Source organism: Sciurus vulgaris, assembly GCF_902686455.1.
Source record: "Sciurus vulgaris genome assembly, chromosome: X".
NCBI lineage: Eukaryota > Metazoa > Chordata > Mammalia > Rodentia > Sciuridae > Sciurus > Sciurus vulgaris.
The window spans coordinates 90,711,649-90,726,689 of record NC_136471.1 but is presented as its reverse complement, the minus strand read 5'-3'; the positions used below and the strand labels follow the sequence as shown (position 1 = coordinate 90,726,689).

Genomic DNA, 15,041 nt, shown 5'->3' with positions numbered 1-15,041 from the left:
TACTTTTTAAAAAGTCTATTTAACAAATCATTTGTTCTACAATAGTTCAAAACATAACAAAGTGCTGAGAAGATGAACATGGTAGTACATGCCCTGATACTCAAGAGGCTGAGGTGAAAGGATCTCTTGAGTCCAGGAATTGGAGACCAGCCTGGGCAACATAGCCAGACCTAGTCTCAAAAGAAAACTTGCCTAGCATGCAGGAGGCACTGTGTTCCATGCTGAGTACCATAAAAAACTGATCTGTTCAGATAACCAGTAAGAAGAAAATTCTTAAATGATCTATGTAAATTTTTATAAGCCAGACATGGTGGTGGCACGTACTTGTAGTCCCAGCTACTCGAGAGGCTGAGGAAAGAGGATTACTTGAACCCATGAGTTGAAGTGTAGCCTAGGCAACACAGCAGGACCCCATTTCAAAAAAATGGTTTTTTGGGTACTAGATATTGAGTCCAGGTGCCCTTACCACTGAGCTATATCCCCAGTCCTTTTTATTTTGAGAAGGGTCTCACTAAGTTGCTGAAGGCATCACTTAGTTGCTAAGGCTGGTCTCGAACTTTAGATCCTCCTGATTCAGCCTACTGAGTTACTGGGATTATAGGGGTTCACCAACAAGACCAGTCAAAAAGAAATTTTTGTATATATAAATGATGGAATACAAATCCTTACCTGACTTCTTTAGGCAAGTTATTTAATGTATCTAAACTTCAATTGCACCACCTGAAAACTAATAATCCTTATGTCATATAACTATTGCCAAGATTAAATAAAATATTCAAATTAAATACCTGTACAAGATGGTATGATAAGATGGGCACAGTGGCTCATGCCTGTAATCCTAGTGGTTCAGGAGGCTAAAACAGAATTGCAAGTTCAAAGCCAGCCTCAGTAACTTAGTGAGGACCTAAGCAACTCAGCAAGACCCTGTCTCAAAACAAAAAATAAAAATGTACTGGGACTGTGGCACAGTGATTAAGTGCCCCTGAGTTAAATCCCTGATACCAAAAAAAAAAAAATACTAATTACGATAAATGAAAAATATAGAAATTCCTGTTGTTGAGTTTTCAGAAACTTTAGACATACTTTAGACATAAAACTAAGAAGTAAGGACTAGGGTGTAACTCACTAGTACAGCATTTTCTCACATGCATGAGGTCCTGTGTTTGATCCTTGGCAACAAATACACACACACACACACACACACGCGCGCACACACACAGCACACACATACCAAAAAAACTAAGAGGTAATTCCAACTAATATAGAAAAATGTGGGAAATACAAAATCACCATTAGAACACTAACATTATAGTTATTACATGTAAGATATACTGAAGGATATCAATATGTGAGGATAAATAATATATTTTCATAGTCTAAAAGTATCTACCTCAAGATATTTACTAATTTACAAAGGGAAAACAAAATTTAAAAGTAGAAAAAATCTGGCAGACAACACTTTTCACCAACTGATTAAGGTTATTACCACCAGTAATGCATATCAATATCAAGTACCCCCTGCTATGATGCACTAAGTGTGCATCACTTCTGTGGTATCCTTGCCAAAAATGCATAGACTAAATCTAATCATGAGAAAATAAAAGATAATTCAAATTGAGGGACAGTCTACAAAATAACTAATAATGCCCTTCAAAAGCTCAATACGGTCATAGATTTGAGGAGACAAGGGGGCTATAACAAGTAAATGCAATGTGGGACCATTAACTGGAATCATAGAACTGAAAAATTATTATCAATTGCAAAAGGGGTGAGTTCTGAATTAAGTTCTATACCTTAAGTTAATAGTATCATACTAACATTAATTTGAAGTTTTGATAAATGTCCTCTGGTTAAGATATGAACATCAGAGGAGACTGGGTGAAAGGTATATGGGAACTTCCCATACTATTTTCGTAATTCTTCTTTAAGTAGAAAAATTATTTCAAAATAAAGTTAAGAAAACTAAGTAGCAAAAAAGTTGTACCCCTGTTGCCTACTTCCAACCCTACCATTTCCTTTAAACAACCTATATTTAACAGCCCTTTCATCTTTTCACTAAATCCAAACTCTAAGCCTCCTTATTACTCACTATAAACTCCCTGTACTTCAAGCTTTATGAAAAAAGGGTCCATGTCTACTTTTTCTCCCCCTTATGTCCCTAGCACTTAGCCACAATTTGATACATTGCAGGGACTATTTATTTGTTGAATGGATAAATGAATGGCAACTGTAGTATATTTTATTCATTTCCTATTTGTTGTTCCTACAGCAACAAACTACGATAAACTTAGTAGCTTAAAACACAAATATAACCCAGGCGTGGTGGCACATGCCTTTAATCCTAGCAACTTGGGATGCTGAGGTAGGAGGATCTCAAGTTCAAGGCCAGTTTCAGCAACTTAGTTAAGATCCTGTCTCAAAATAAAAAATAAAAGAGCAAGGGATGTAGCCCCACAGTAAAGGGCCCCTGGGTTCAATCCCCAGTACCACCACACCCCAAACACAAATGTATTATCTTCCGGTTGTAGAGATCAGAACTCCACAAAGAGCCTCAGTAGAGGAAAAACAAAGTATTAGGAGGGCTATGCTCCTCCTGGAGGTTATAGGGAACAATGAGTTTCCTTGCCTTTCCAGCATTCTAGAGACTGCATTCCTTGACTTATTGTCACTGTCCAGCAACAGCATCACTCCAACCTGTTTCCATTCACAGATCGCTGACTGTGGCCTTCCATCCTCCCTCTTATAGGAACCCTTGTGGTTATATTGGGTTTATCCAGATAATTCAGGATAATCTCCCCATCTCCAGATCTTCAACTTAATATCATTTGAAAAGTTCTTTTGATAATACAAGGTTACATATTCACAGGTTCCTGGGATAAAAACATGGACATATTTGGGACATCATTATTCAGCCTACTACATATATCAATTTGTTTTCTTTTTAAAATCTATCTAGTAAATAGTTCAAAACTAACTCAGTGAACCAATTGGGAACATTTTCCCAGACCAGAGTTGCTTCTTGTCACTCCCATCCTTTATCATTTTGTAGAAGTATTTGCCTTTGATTTAGACTTAAGTTATATGAACAGCCTTTAAACAAAAACTAGAACATATTTACTTAAGCAAGTTTTATCCATCCTCCTGTCAATATAATAACACTTTATCCATGAGTGTATTCTATTTCTATGGCTGAATCTGTCAAAGACAATGGGAAATTGAACTGAATACTACTACTTGGTGTATGCCTATAATATAATGAAGCATTCTCAAACAGAATCTAGAAACATTTCCTAGAGGGTCATAAAAATATTTTAAGAACAAAATTAATTCGATCCACAATACCACAAAAAATTAAGTGTCTTGGAGCGAATGCTTTGAACAACTGCATTTATTCAGAAACAGAAATTTTGCCGTTTTTAAATTATTTTTTCTTTATTAGAAATTCAACTGTTTCCTATCTAGTTCTAATTTCAAAATTAAATGCAGGACTGGTACCTAAAAATAAGACTTTCAGTCATACATGGTAGAGCACACCTGTAAATACCAGCTACCTGGGAGGCTGAGGCAGGGCCATCACAAATTTGAGACCAGCCTTGACAATTTAGCAAAACTCAGTTTCAAAATAAATAAATAAAAAGAGCTGGGGATGTAATTCAGTGGTAGAGTGTTTGCCTGGCATGTGTGAGCCACAAGTTCAATCCCAGATACCACTAAATAAATAAAGTAAGTAAGGGATGGGATATAGCTCAGTGGCAGAGTATTTGTCAAGCATGTGCAAGGTACTGGGCTCAATACCCAGTACCTCAAAAAATTTTTTAAAAAAATTTTCACCAGACTCAGTGGCATGTGCCTATAGTTCTAGATACTTGGGAGGCTGAGGCAGAAGGATCACTTGAGCCCAGAAGTTCTGGGTCAGCCTGGGCAATACAGTAAGACCCCATCCCAAAAATAAATAAAACTTTTAAGTAAGAATAAATTTTCCCCAAAGTATTCTTAGATGATGAAGCAAAATAAAATGGAAACAAGTTTAATCACAGTTTTGATAGATACTTCAGGCATAGATGTTAACCATGGATTTTTAAGCTGTTACCTTTATTGCATTGCTCAGAGTATATTCACTACCATAATGAAAGTGTATTAGAATAATTACTCAACATGTCAACCTGATAGGGTCTACTGTGCCTTTTTATTTTCTTGTTGGTTTATGTGTTTGTGTGTGTTTTTGTGTATTATGCATGCATATGTATGCTGAGGATCAAACCCAGGGCCTCACACATACTAGGGAAGCACTCTACCACTGAGCTACATCCTCCACCTCTAATAGTTTTTTTTTTTTCAGTGCCATCTTTTGTTTAGCTCACCAACTAGAGTTGCTAAGATGTCTAGGTGCTACTTAAAGGATTCCTATTTACCCTCAGAAGGACACAATTACATACCTGACCCCACAGTGAAGCTTATGACAAACACTCCAATGCATTTTAGGAACAACAAAAAATTTCAGATATCTATGTTGTTTCTTCATTTAGAAATAGCCCCATTATATGAAAACTCAGTTCCATTAAGAATGTCCTAATTACAGAAAAGTAAAAACTGTGTGTTTCCACACATAAAAGTAGAGTGCTATTGATTCTTGAGTTTTAAGTGGAGGAGGAAACTATTTGTTTACAAATTCCTGTGCCTTCAGAGAGTTACTGAACATACCTTTCATTGTTTTTTTTTTTTTTTTTGTGGTGCTGGGGATTGAACCCAGGGCCTTGTGCTTGTGAGGCAAGTACTCTACCAACTGAGCTATATCCCCAGCCCTGAACATACCGTTCAATAACACCTAACCAGTCTTCTAAAACCAGGCAACATAGCACCTGCCTGTAGTCTCAGCTAATTCTAAGACCAAGGCAGGAGGATCACTTGAGCCCAGGATTCAAGATCAGCCTGAGCAACATATCAACACCCTGTCTCTTAAAATAATAAATAAAAATAGTTTCTAAACAGCACTCATGACTAACCCTCATTCATAGCAATTTACCAATTTACCAAGTTCTTTTACTTTCTTTGTAGGTCTCAGAAATAGAATCCAGGGACATGCACCATGCTGAGGCAGGAGGATCACAAATTCAAGGCCAATCTTAGCAGCTTAGCCAAGGCCCTTATAAACTTAGTGAGACCCTGTCTCAAAAGAAAAATGAAAAGGCTGGAGAGGCTGGGGCTGTAGCTCAGTGGCAGAGTGCTTGCCTAGAGCACATGTGAGGCACTGGATTCTATCCTCAGCAGCACCACATAAAAATAAATAAAGTAAAACTATTCTGTCCATCTACAACAACAATTTTTTTTTTTTTACAAAAGGGCTGGGGCAGCTTGGGAGGCTGAGGCAGGAGGATTTCGAGTTCAAAGCCAGCCTCAGCAAAAGTGAGGCACTAAGCAACTAAGTAAGACCCTGTCTCTAAATAAAATACACAAGTAGGGCTGGGGATGTGACTCAGTGGTAAAGCACCTATCGGTTCAATCCCTAGTGCCAGTAAATAAATAAATAAATAAGTGAACAAACAAATAAATAAATAGGACTAGGAATGTAGTTCAGTGGTAAATCACCCCTAAGTACCAAAAATGGAAAACAAAATGTCCCTTATCCTCCTGGGATTCAAAATAAGCTAGTTTTCCTTAATTCTGAATATGCAGGAAAATGAAGCATATCCAAAATTTGATCAAATAAATTCACTAATTCTGACATCTTTCAGAATAGAAAATTGAAAATGTCATTCTCTGTATAAATTAAAATGTACTTTTTATCCAGGCATGATGGTGCACCCTCATAAACCCAGCAACTCAGAACACTGACACAGGAGGATCACAAGTTCCAGACCAGTCTCAGCAACTTATCAAGACCTTGTCTCAAAATTAAAAACAAAAAGGGTTGAGGACATAGCTCAGTGGTAGAGTGTTCCTGGGTTTAATCCCCAGTACACAAGGAAAAATGTACTTTATATACTTTATACAGATCTGCTCCACATGAGAGATTCCAGTACTGGCTGTATATCCTATCACCTGGGAAATTTTTAAAGAATAAATTCCTGGAACCCATCTTCTAGGAATTGCAATTTGAAAAGTGTAAAGCAAAGCCAGGAATAATTATATTTGATAAAATATAACTCATGTTAGTGTATTAAGGGAATTTCTACTATGGTTCAGCAAGCTCTTGGGATTGGTTCTGTATTTCAGTGCTTTTCAAACTCTACTTGCTCTTTATACAAATCACCTGCTGGTGTTATGCAGAGACAGATTCTGATTCAGTAGGTCAGGGATGGGGCCTGGGAATCAGCAGTTCCAACAAGCTCCCAGGTGATGTCCACCCATATGGTTGGTACAGGGACAACGCTTTCCCCTACCCCCACCCATTTTTTTTTTGGCAGTGCTGGGGATTGAACCCAGGGGCCTCACGCACACTAGGAAAGTATTCTACCACTAAGCTATAGTCCCAGCCTCAGGGATCACACTTTGGGTAGTAAGATCTCATGGAATACTTCAACCTTTCCACAGGTAAATGATAGCAGACATTCCCCTAGGCAATTTCTGCCCCTGGAATATTTTCTTCAAGTTTTCCCTAAACATCCATTAATACAGCTAGAATATATAATTTATAAAATACTTCATCTTTAGGTAACCTACTACGAAGTGAATGGAAATTATCTGTCACATGTACAGAGAGAGTATAACTAAAAGGTGAGCTACTGATGTCACAATGTGGAGATGAAATATAAATTTACATAATTTTCAATAATATATTGAAGGATATTCAACATAGCCATGGTTATCTTAGTGAATTATTGGAAAAAACACTACATATTTTATAGAACTAGTTAAATAATATTAAATAATGCAACTGAAACTTACAATGAAATACTAAGCATCTATTAAAAACAACTATGTGTGTTTGATATGGTGGCACACATCTGCAATCTCAGTAACTTGGGAGGGTGAAGCCGGAGAATTGCAAGTTCAAAGCCAGCCTCAGCACCGAGATCCTGTCTCAGTGCTGGGAATGAGGCTCAGTAGCAAAGTGCTAGATTCAATCCACAGACCATAAAAAAACAAAGATAGTTATCTAAATGTACTCACACAATTAATGAAAAGAAGCTCAAGGTAAGTAAAAATAAAGATTACAGAACTTATGAAAAGATATATATATATATCTACAAAAGATATATATATATATATACATACTAAAAATGTTCAAAACATTTGGTACTCAGAGTGGGGGTGTGACTTAGAGGTAGAGCACTTGCACTTGCCTAATTTTGAGAAATCCTGTGCCTGCATTTGACCCCAAGCACAGCAAAAAAAAAAAAAAAGCAACTTCATAGAGGGTGACACATGACTTTAGTTCCAGCTACTTGGGAGGCTGAGACAGGAGGATCACAAGGGGCCAGAAAAATCAAGGCCACCCTAGGCAACATAGAGAGACCCTGCCTCAAAGAAAAATTTTAAAAAGAGTTTTCTAGAAATCCAAGAACCTGGACAAAGTTCCAACTTATCCGAATGGCAACCTACAACAAATTCAGAATGGATGGAATCATGATACTTTAATACACACACAACTAGAGACCATTAGAATTTGAACAAAAACCTACCAATACTTAGAGATTGATTTTATTTGATCTTAATTTTAAGCATCCCAGGTAAACACTGATTATTTCTCATGAGCTGATTGAGGTCACAAAGGTTCTACATTTATCTGTCCGAAACTTTATTTTTTCAGTGTTGGGACTGAACCCAGGGCCTCATGCACAAATGTTTTACCACTGAATTACAATGCCAGCCAGCCCAGTTTCACTACTCTTATTATAACTTCCTTTATGATGTTCTGTCTCCCCATTTAGTCTTTCATTAGTTAATAGAACCACATAAACATCATGGAACCAAATATCTAGGTAAATTTAATCATTCTCCCGTTGCTTTCATTTCTCCCTTTAAAACACATTTCAGCTGACTTACGCAGATTCTGGTGATAATCTCACTGCAGTAAACGCAAAGGCATGTGGAATGTATAGCAATAGATGTCCTCAAAGAATCAAGAAAATCAGTCACAGAGGCACACACCTGTAATCCCTAGCAACTTGGGAGGCTGAAACTAAAGGACTGCTAAGTTCCACGCCAACCTGGGCAACGTAATGAGACCCTGTCTTAAAATGAAAAATAAAAAGGTTTGGGGATATAGCTCAGTGGAACAGCAGCCCTGGGTTCAATCCCCAATACCACAAGAAAAAAAAAAAAGAATCAGGAAAAACCTTTTCTGCTTTGAAAAGCACATGAACCGCCCAATCTTGTTAAGAGAAAAAGAAAGGGTAGATATCACAATGAACATATTTCAATCATACTCAAGTATTTAGTATAGCAATCAACCAATAAGGCAGATATTTATTTACTAAAAGTTTTCAAAAGGAGATATTAACAAGAATTTCAGGAATTTCCTAAACATAAAAAATAAAGAAGGGCTGGTGTTGTGGCTCAGTGGTGCCAAGGTTTGCCTAGCATGTGTGAGGGACTGAGTTTGATCCCCAGCACCACATAAAAAAACTAAATAGACCCAATAAAGGTATTGTGTCCATCTGCAACTAAAACTATTTGGAAAAAATAAATAACGAGAACTTTCCCAAGGAAAGTCACCACAGACATTTTCCTTTTAAAATAACATGACGGGGTGGTGGTACATCTCAGTAGTAGAGCCCTTGTCTAGCATGTGTGAGACCCTAGGTTCCAACCCCAGCATCACAAAAACTAAAATTAAATTAAAAACAGAGGGAAAAAAACAGAGGAAGGTGGGCTGGGGTTATGGCTCAGTGGTAGAGCGCTTGCCTAGCACATGTGAGGCACTGGATTTGATTCTCAGCACCACATAAAAAATAAAGATATTGTGTCCATCCACAACTAAAAATATTAAAAAAAAAAAAAAAACAGAAGGCGGCTGGGGATGTGGCTCAGTTGTTAAGTGCCCCTGAATTCAATGCCTGGTACCAAAAAAATCAACAACAAATCAGAGGGGAGCTGTGTGTAGTGTTGTACACCTATAGTCCAAGTAATTTGGGAGGCTGAGGCAGAAGGATCAAAAGTTCAAGTCCAGCATCAGCAACTTAATGAGGTCCTAAACAACTTAGCAAGACCTTATCTCAAAATAAAAAGAACTGGGCATGTAGCTTAGTGGTAAAGCGTCCATGGATTCAATCCCAATACCAATAAATTAATTAATAAATTTAAAAAAATAAAAACAGAGGGGAAACGATAGGAGAAAAAAGTCTGGCATGAGTTCCTAGAAGGATCTAGGAAAGAAGCATAATTTCTGGGCAGTGGAGGCCAAACCCTTCATTTTTTTTAATCCATTATACATTTCAATCTGGATCACCCAGGTCAGACCAGCTAAAACTGGAATTTATTAAAACCAAGAAGAGTATATACCTACCTGCAGCTCACACCAAGCAACTTCAACCCATGTTTCGGTGTCTAGTCCTTTATATACTGTTTTAAAAGCTCCTCTTCCCAGCTCTATGTCAAACTTCAGGAACCTGCCACTAGGAGAAGTGGCAACAGCCTTCATTTCTGCTTCTTCTTCCATTTCCTTTTCATTTTTCTCCTTGAAGCAATCTTTTGAGGATTCCAAGGTTGCTTTTGAACACTGCTCATATTTGACTTCTTGTCCACCTCTTAGCACATTTGTAGGAAGCTTATCTACTCTTGGAATATTTGTTGCAGCCTTTATTCTCTCATCTTTGGGGGAAGATTCAGCAACTTTGTCGTCTTCTCTCATCTCAACACTCTTACGGAAAAATCTCTTTCTTTCTATGGTTTCCCCAGTAGCAGAAAACATGCTGGTTTTTTCCTTTAGTCTAGCTTCTACTGTCAAAGTTGCAGCAACCTGAGGAATCCTGGTTTCAAAGGAAACTCCATCAGGTTTCTCAGAATCTTCTGTGCTAGCTGGCTCCCCTGAATCAGTGGCCATTGTAACTAGGTTGGCAATAAAATTTTTCCTGTTCTACTCTTCAGTCCAGTTACATCTCAGGTATCAGAATTATCAGAATGGACTTCCTTTTATGTGGTCATATATTTCCATAGCAACCTGAAGGGGGAAAAAGGATATTTTTAAATCACCCCACAAAGGAAATCATTAAGGAGAAAACAATCACCTGATTTTTAATCCCTTTATTCTTAATAAGTTTATTCATTTTTTTTTTCTGTCTAACCTTAGCAACCAATAGCCTCCAGGGACTCCTTCTTCTCTTGTTTACCAGGATAGCCCATAGTGCCTACCAGATCACTTTGTATAGCTCAACCTACCTTCATATTACATGAATATTGGTTAGTTATCAGCCCTATCTATCAATCCAGCAAATTCAAAACAAGTGCCCAAGCCCTGAGTTATATAGCAGATATAGATATATAACATCAAATTTACAATTTTAACATGTTTAAGGGTAGAGGTCAGTAGCATTCATACATTCACAATGTTGTGCAATCATCATTTCTATCCATTCCCAAAACATTTCATCATTCCCAAGTGAAACTCTGTACCCATTAAACCAAACTTCCCTATCCAACTGGGTACAGTGGTATGCACCTGTAATCCCAGCTACCTGGGAGGCTGAGGCAGGAGGATAGCAATTTCCAAGTCAACCTGGACAACTCAGTGAGACCTATCTCAAAATAAAATAAAAAGGGCTGAGCAGCTAGCCCAGTGGTAGAGCACCCCAGGTTCAATCACCCGTACCACAAAAACAAAACAAAAACACCGTAGTTTTCTTTCTCTCCAGTGCCAGGAATTAAACCAATGGCCATGCATACACTTGGCAAATGCCTAACCACTGAAATATATCCCCAGCCCAACACTGTTGTTTTTTAGTAAAATAAAAAGGATATTTCCTACATATTATATGGTTCAGTGGGAAAAAGGAATTTATGCAAGTTTCCAAATACACAAAAAAATCTCTTGAAATTCCAGCTACTCAGGAAGCTAAGGCAGGAGGATTGCAAGTTTGAGGCTAGCCTGGGCAATTTAGTAAGACCATGTCTCAAAATAAAATTTTTGGAAAGGGTTGGGAATGTAGCTCAGTGGTAGAGCACTTGTCTATCATGTGCAAGGCCCTAGCTTCCATTGCCAGGACCATGAAAACCAGAAAAACAAATACACAAATAATACTTACTGAATTATGTAATTATGAACTTTTTTTCTCCCTTTTTGTATTTTCTAAAACTTTCTCCAACGAACATGTGAAAATATGCAGAACATAAAAGGGAAGAAAAATATTCCAAGTGAATGATCAAAACACCAAAAAAAAGGGTGGAGATAAAGCTTGGTAGTAAAGTGTTTGCCTAGCATGCATGAGGCCCTGGGTTCAATCCCCAGATCTGTAAAAATAAATTAACAAAATAAACAAATACACACACACGCACATACATATCTCAATAAGAAAAGTGTTCCCATTCTCACCACAATCGTGTATGAAAGTAGTTCCATTACAACTATTACTGTTATATAACTTTAAAGGCACAATTTATCATAAAGTTTTGTTAAGAATTACAACAAACATAACCTTAGATGAAATTTACCCTAAGAATTATAAATAAAAATTTTTAAAAAAGGAATTACACCAAACCGAAAGTACCAAGAACAACCAATTTTGAAAAACTACGGAGAAAAACCTAAACTAAAACAAAAAAATAAAGAGAAATACCCCCGAATTATTCTATATATTCAACTCAATTCCTATCAAAATTCCAGCTGGGTTCTCTGCAGAAAATATCAAGTTAAGTTATAAAATATATAGAGAGTTTCAAGGGACCCATAATAGCCAAAGTTAATAACAATCTTGAAAAAGAACAAAGTTGGAGGACTTATACTTCCTGCTTTAAAAACAAGATAGATGTGGTGGCACACACCTGTAATCCTAGGCTGAGGCAGGAGGACAGCAAGGTCAAAGCCAGCCTCAGCAATTTAGCAAGTCCCTAAGCAACTCAGTGACACCTTGTCTCAAAATAAAAAATAAAAAATAAAAATATCTAGAGATGAGGTTCAGTGGTAAGTGTACCTGGGATCAATCCCCATACCAAAAAAAAAAAAAACCTACTATGAAGCTACAATATTAAGACAGCTTAGTGGCATAAGGATACAGGTAAAGAATTCAGAAGTAAACCCATATGTTTGTGGTCAACTGATTTTTAACAAGGGTGCCAAGTCAACTCAATGGGGAGAGACAACAATAATTGGTGCTGAGAAAACTGGATATCCATATGAAAAATATGAAGTTGGACCCTCTAGCAAGGTTTCCTAGAAAAAGTTCCTGAACTAATCTCAAAGGAAGAAAATTAACTGATTCTGGCAAAGAGAGGAACAAAAACAAAAACATGAAACGGCATGGAAGAAGTGGATGACTGGTAACATGAGCGGTTACTTGCATATTAGAAGCAGGCAGCTGAGAACAGAGGGGCAGACAGTCACTAAGGACATTTTTATCCATATGATTTAAAATAAGAAGACCAATTAAAAAGTTACTGCAATAATCCAGGAAGGAAATGATGAGGCTTAAACAAAAATAGTGGCAGGAGGGATACATTCAAGATACATTAAGGAAGTACTAAATGCAAGATTTACTGTTTGAATGAATATGACTGCAAGGGAAAATGAAGTCTTAGGAAAACTCCCAGAAATTTTGTCAACCAGATGGCAGCACTACTAGGACTTACTCTACAATGCTATGTTGTCAAATCAATATATTTCCAATGTCACTTACTGCCTGCAAGTTAAAAAAAAATTGCCTAGAAAAGTTTTACTTGGGTGATTTTTTTCTTTAACTTTTTATTTTAATTTTTTTCTTGTAGTAGTGGGGATTGAACACAAGGGCACTCTACCACTGAGCTACATCTACACCCCTTTTGTTTTTATTTTGAGTCAGACTCTCAATACATTGCCCAGGCTGGTCTCAAAATTAGATTCTCTTACCTCAGCCTCCAGAGTAGGTGGGATTATAGATATATGCCACTCTGAAATAATTTTTGACTAAGAAAAAAACCTGCAAGAGTATAAAAGAATCTGGTATACATTTTACCCACATTCCCCAAATGTTAACATTTTAGGTGAGATATTTTTAAATAAGAATAATGAGTTATTCGCTTCACTTAGCTAAAGGTCAATTATCCAGAAACCTAAAGTGCAGAAATCCAGAAGTGAGACAAAAAGACTTAATAGCCAAAAAACAGGTAAAAGTCAGAGTATTTTTGTTAAAGTCTTCAAACTTAATTTACTGCAGAGCCTCTTTTTAAAAATGAAAGCTCTCTCTCTTTTTTGGCAGTACTGGAGATTAAACCCAGGACCTTGTGCATGCTAGGCAAATGCTCTACTGTTGAGCTACACACCTCGCCCTAAAAACAAAATCTTAACCAGGTGTGCTGGCATACACCTGCAGTTTCAGCTACTCAAGAGGGAGGCTGTGGTGGAAGGCTCACTGAAGCTAAGAAGTTTAAGTCTAGCCTGTTCGAGAGACACAGAATAAGAGAGAAATTTTACTCAGAACCCTAATGCTAGCCAGGCAGGGCAGCATATGCCTACAATCCAAGCAACTTGGGAGGGTGAGGCAGGAGGATCCCAAGTTTTAATCCAGGTTCAGTATATTAGCAAGACCCTATGCAACTTAGTGAGACCCTGTCCCAAAATAAAAAATTAAAAATAAAAAGGGCGGGGTATGTAGCTCAGTGGTAAAGTGCTCCTGGGTTTAAAAAAAAAACAAAAACAAAACTAAAAACCCTAATACTAAAGAGAATGGCAAGTAATGATGCTCTGGCATAACAATTTTGACATGTGGTTTCCCAAACTACAAAATAAGAACTAGCAAATAAGAGGGATGGGGAAAGGAGTATTTCCTTAGTCTTTTAAAACCTAATACCCTAGGCTAGAGCTGGAGATGTACCTCAGTGGTATAGCACAGGCTAGAGGCCCTCAATTTGACTCCCAAGTACAGCAAGCAAACATAAACTAACACCCTGTGACAAAAATGTTACTAGAGACAAAGAGGGAAATTTCATAAAGATAAAATGGGGCTGGGGATATAGCTCAGTTGGTAGAGTGCCTGCCTGGCATGTACAAGGCTCTGGGTTCAATCCCCAGCACAACAATGACAACAACAACAACAAAAAAAGAGGTTAAGGACTCAAGAGGCTGATGTAAAAGTTTCTCTCAAGATCAAGGCCAGCCTGGGAAACTTAGCAAGACCCTGTCTCAAAATTTTAAAAATAATAATAAAAGTTGTTTTAAAAAATGGTTGGAGGTGTAATTCACTGGTATAGCACCACTGAGTTCTATCTCCAGCACCACAAAAAATAAATTATATTGGTGACTTTTTAAAAAATGGGATCTTGCTGTGTTGCCCAGAATTGCCTCTAACTCCTCTGCCTCAGTATTCCAAGTAGCTGGGGACTCCAGCAAGTGCTATCATGTCAAGTTCTGTATTGTTGAATTTTGTTATATAAATTACATCCCCATAAAATATGGTGTACCTCTTTAAGAATCTTAAAAGATATTGGCTTTGACTAAAATTAAAGTTATCATAATATCAAATATACTGTTTTAGAACTATACTGCCCTATTGCCCCTCAGTATTCCACTCTCATCTTCAGCCTGACCTCCCCTCAGCATTGTGGTGCTTTTTCTCTATTTGTAATAAAATATCCCTTTAGTAATTAAAAAAAAAAGAATCCTTGACTTAGAGGGAAAAGGCCTGACAATAATAAGATGTAATAACTACTGCAAGTTCAGCACCCTGCCTAGCATGCGTGAGGCCTTGGGTTCAATTCTCAGCACCACAAAAAAATAAAAATATTAAATTTTAAAAACTAGGCCAAGCTAGATGCAGTGGTGCATGCCTGTAATCCCAGGGGCTCAGGAGGCTGAGGCAGAAGATTCAAGAGTTCAAAGCCAGCCTCAGTAAAAGTGAGGTGCTAAGCAACTCAGTGAGACCCTGTCCCTAAATAAAATACAAAATAGGGCTGGGGATGTGGCTCGGTTGTTG

At 37.5% G+C, this 15,041-nt stretch overlaps 1 protein-coding gene across 8 annotated transcripts in view; it reads right to left on the bottom strand.

Annotated features, from left to right (window-relative positions):
- Positions 1–15,041, bottom strand: part of WNK3 (WNK lysine deficient protein kinase 3) — a 177,132-nt gene that overhangs the window by 146,606 nt on the left and 15,485 nt on the right. For 7 of the 8 annotated variants that reach the window (XM_079123746.1, XM_079123749.1, XM_079123744.1 and 4 more), the window contains exon 2: positions 9,449–10,102. In XM_079123746.1, the coding sequence (XP_078979872.1) occupies positions 9,449–9,985 (537 nt within the window). In that variant the 5' untranslated portion in view covers positions 9,986–10,102. Of the gene's footprint in view, positions 1–9,448; positions 10,103–11,183; positions 11,294–15,041 lie in introns of those variants that run through there. The other variant, XM_079123745.1, reaches the window with a different exon arrangement.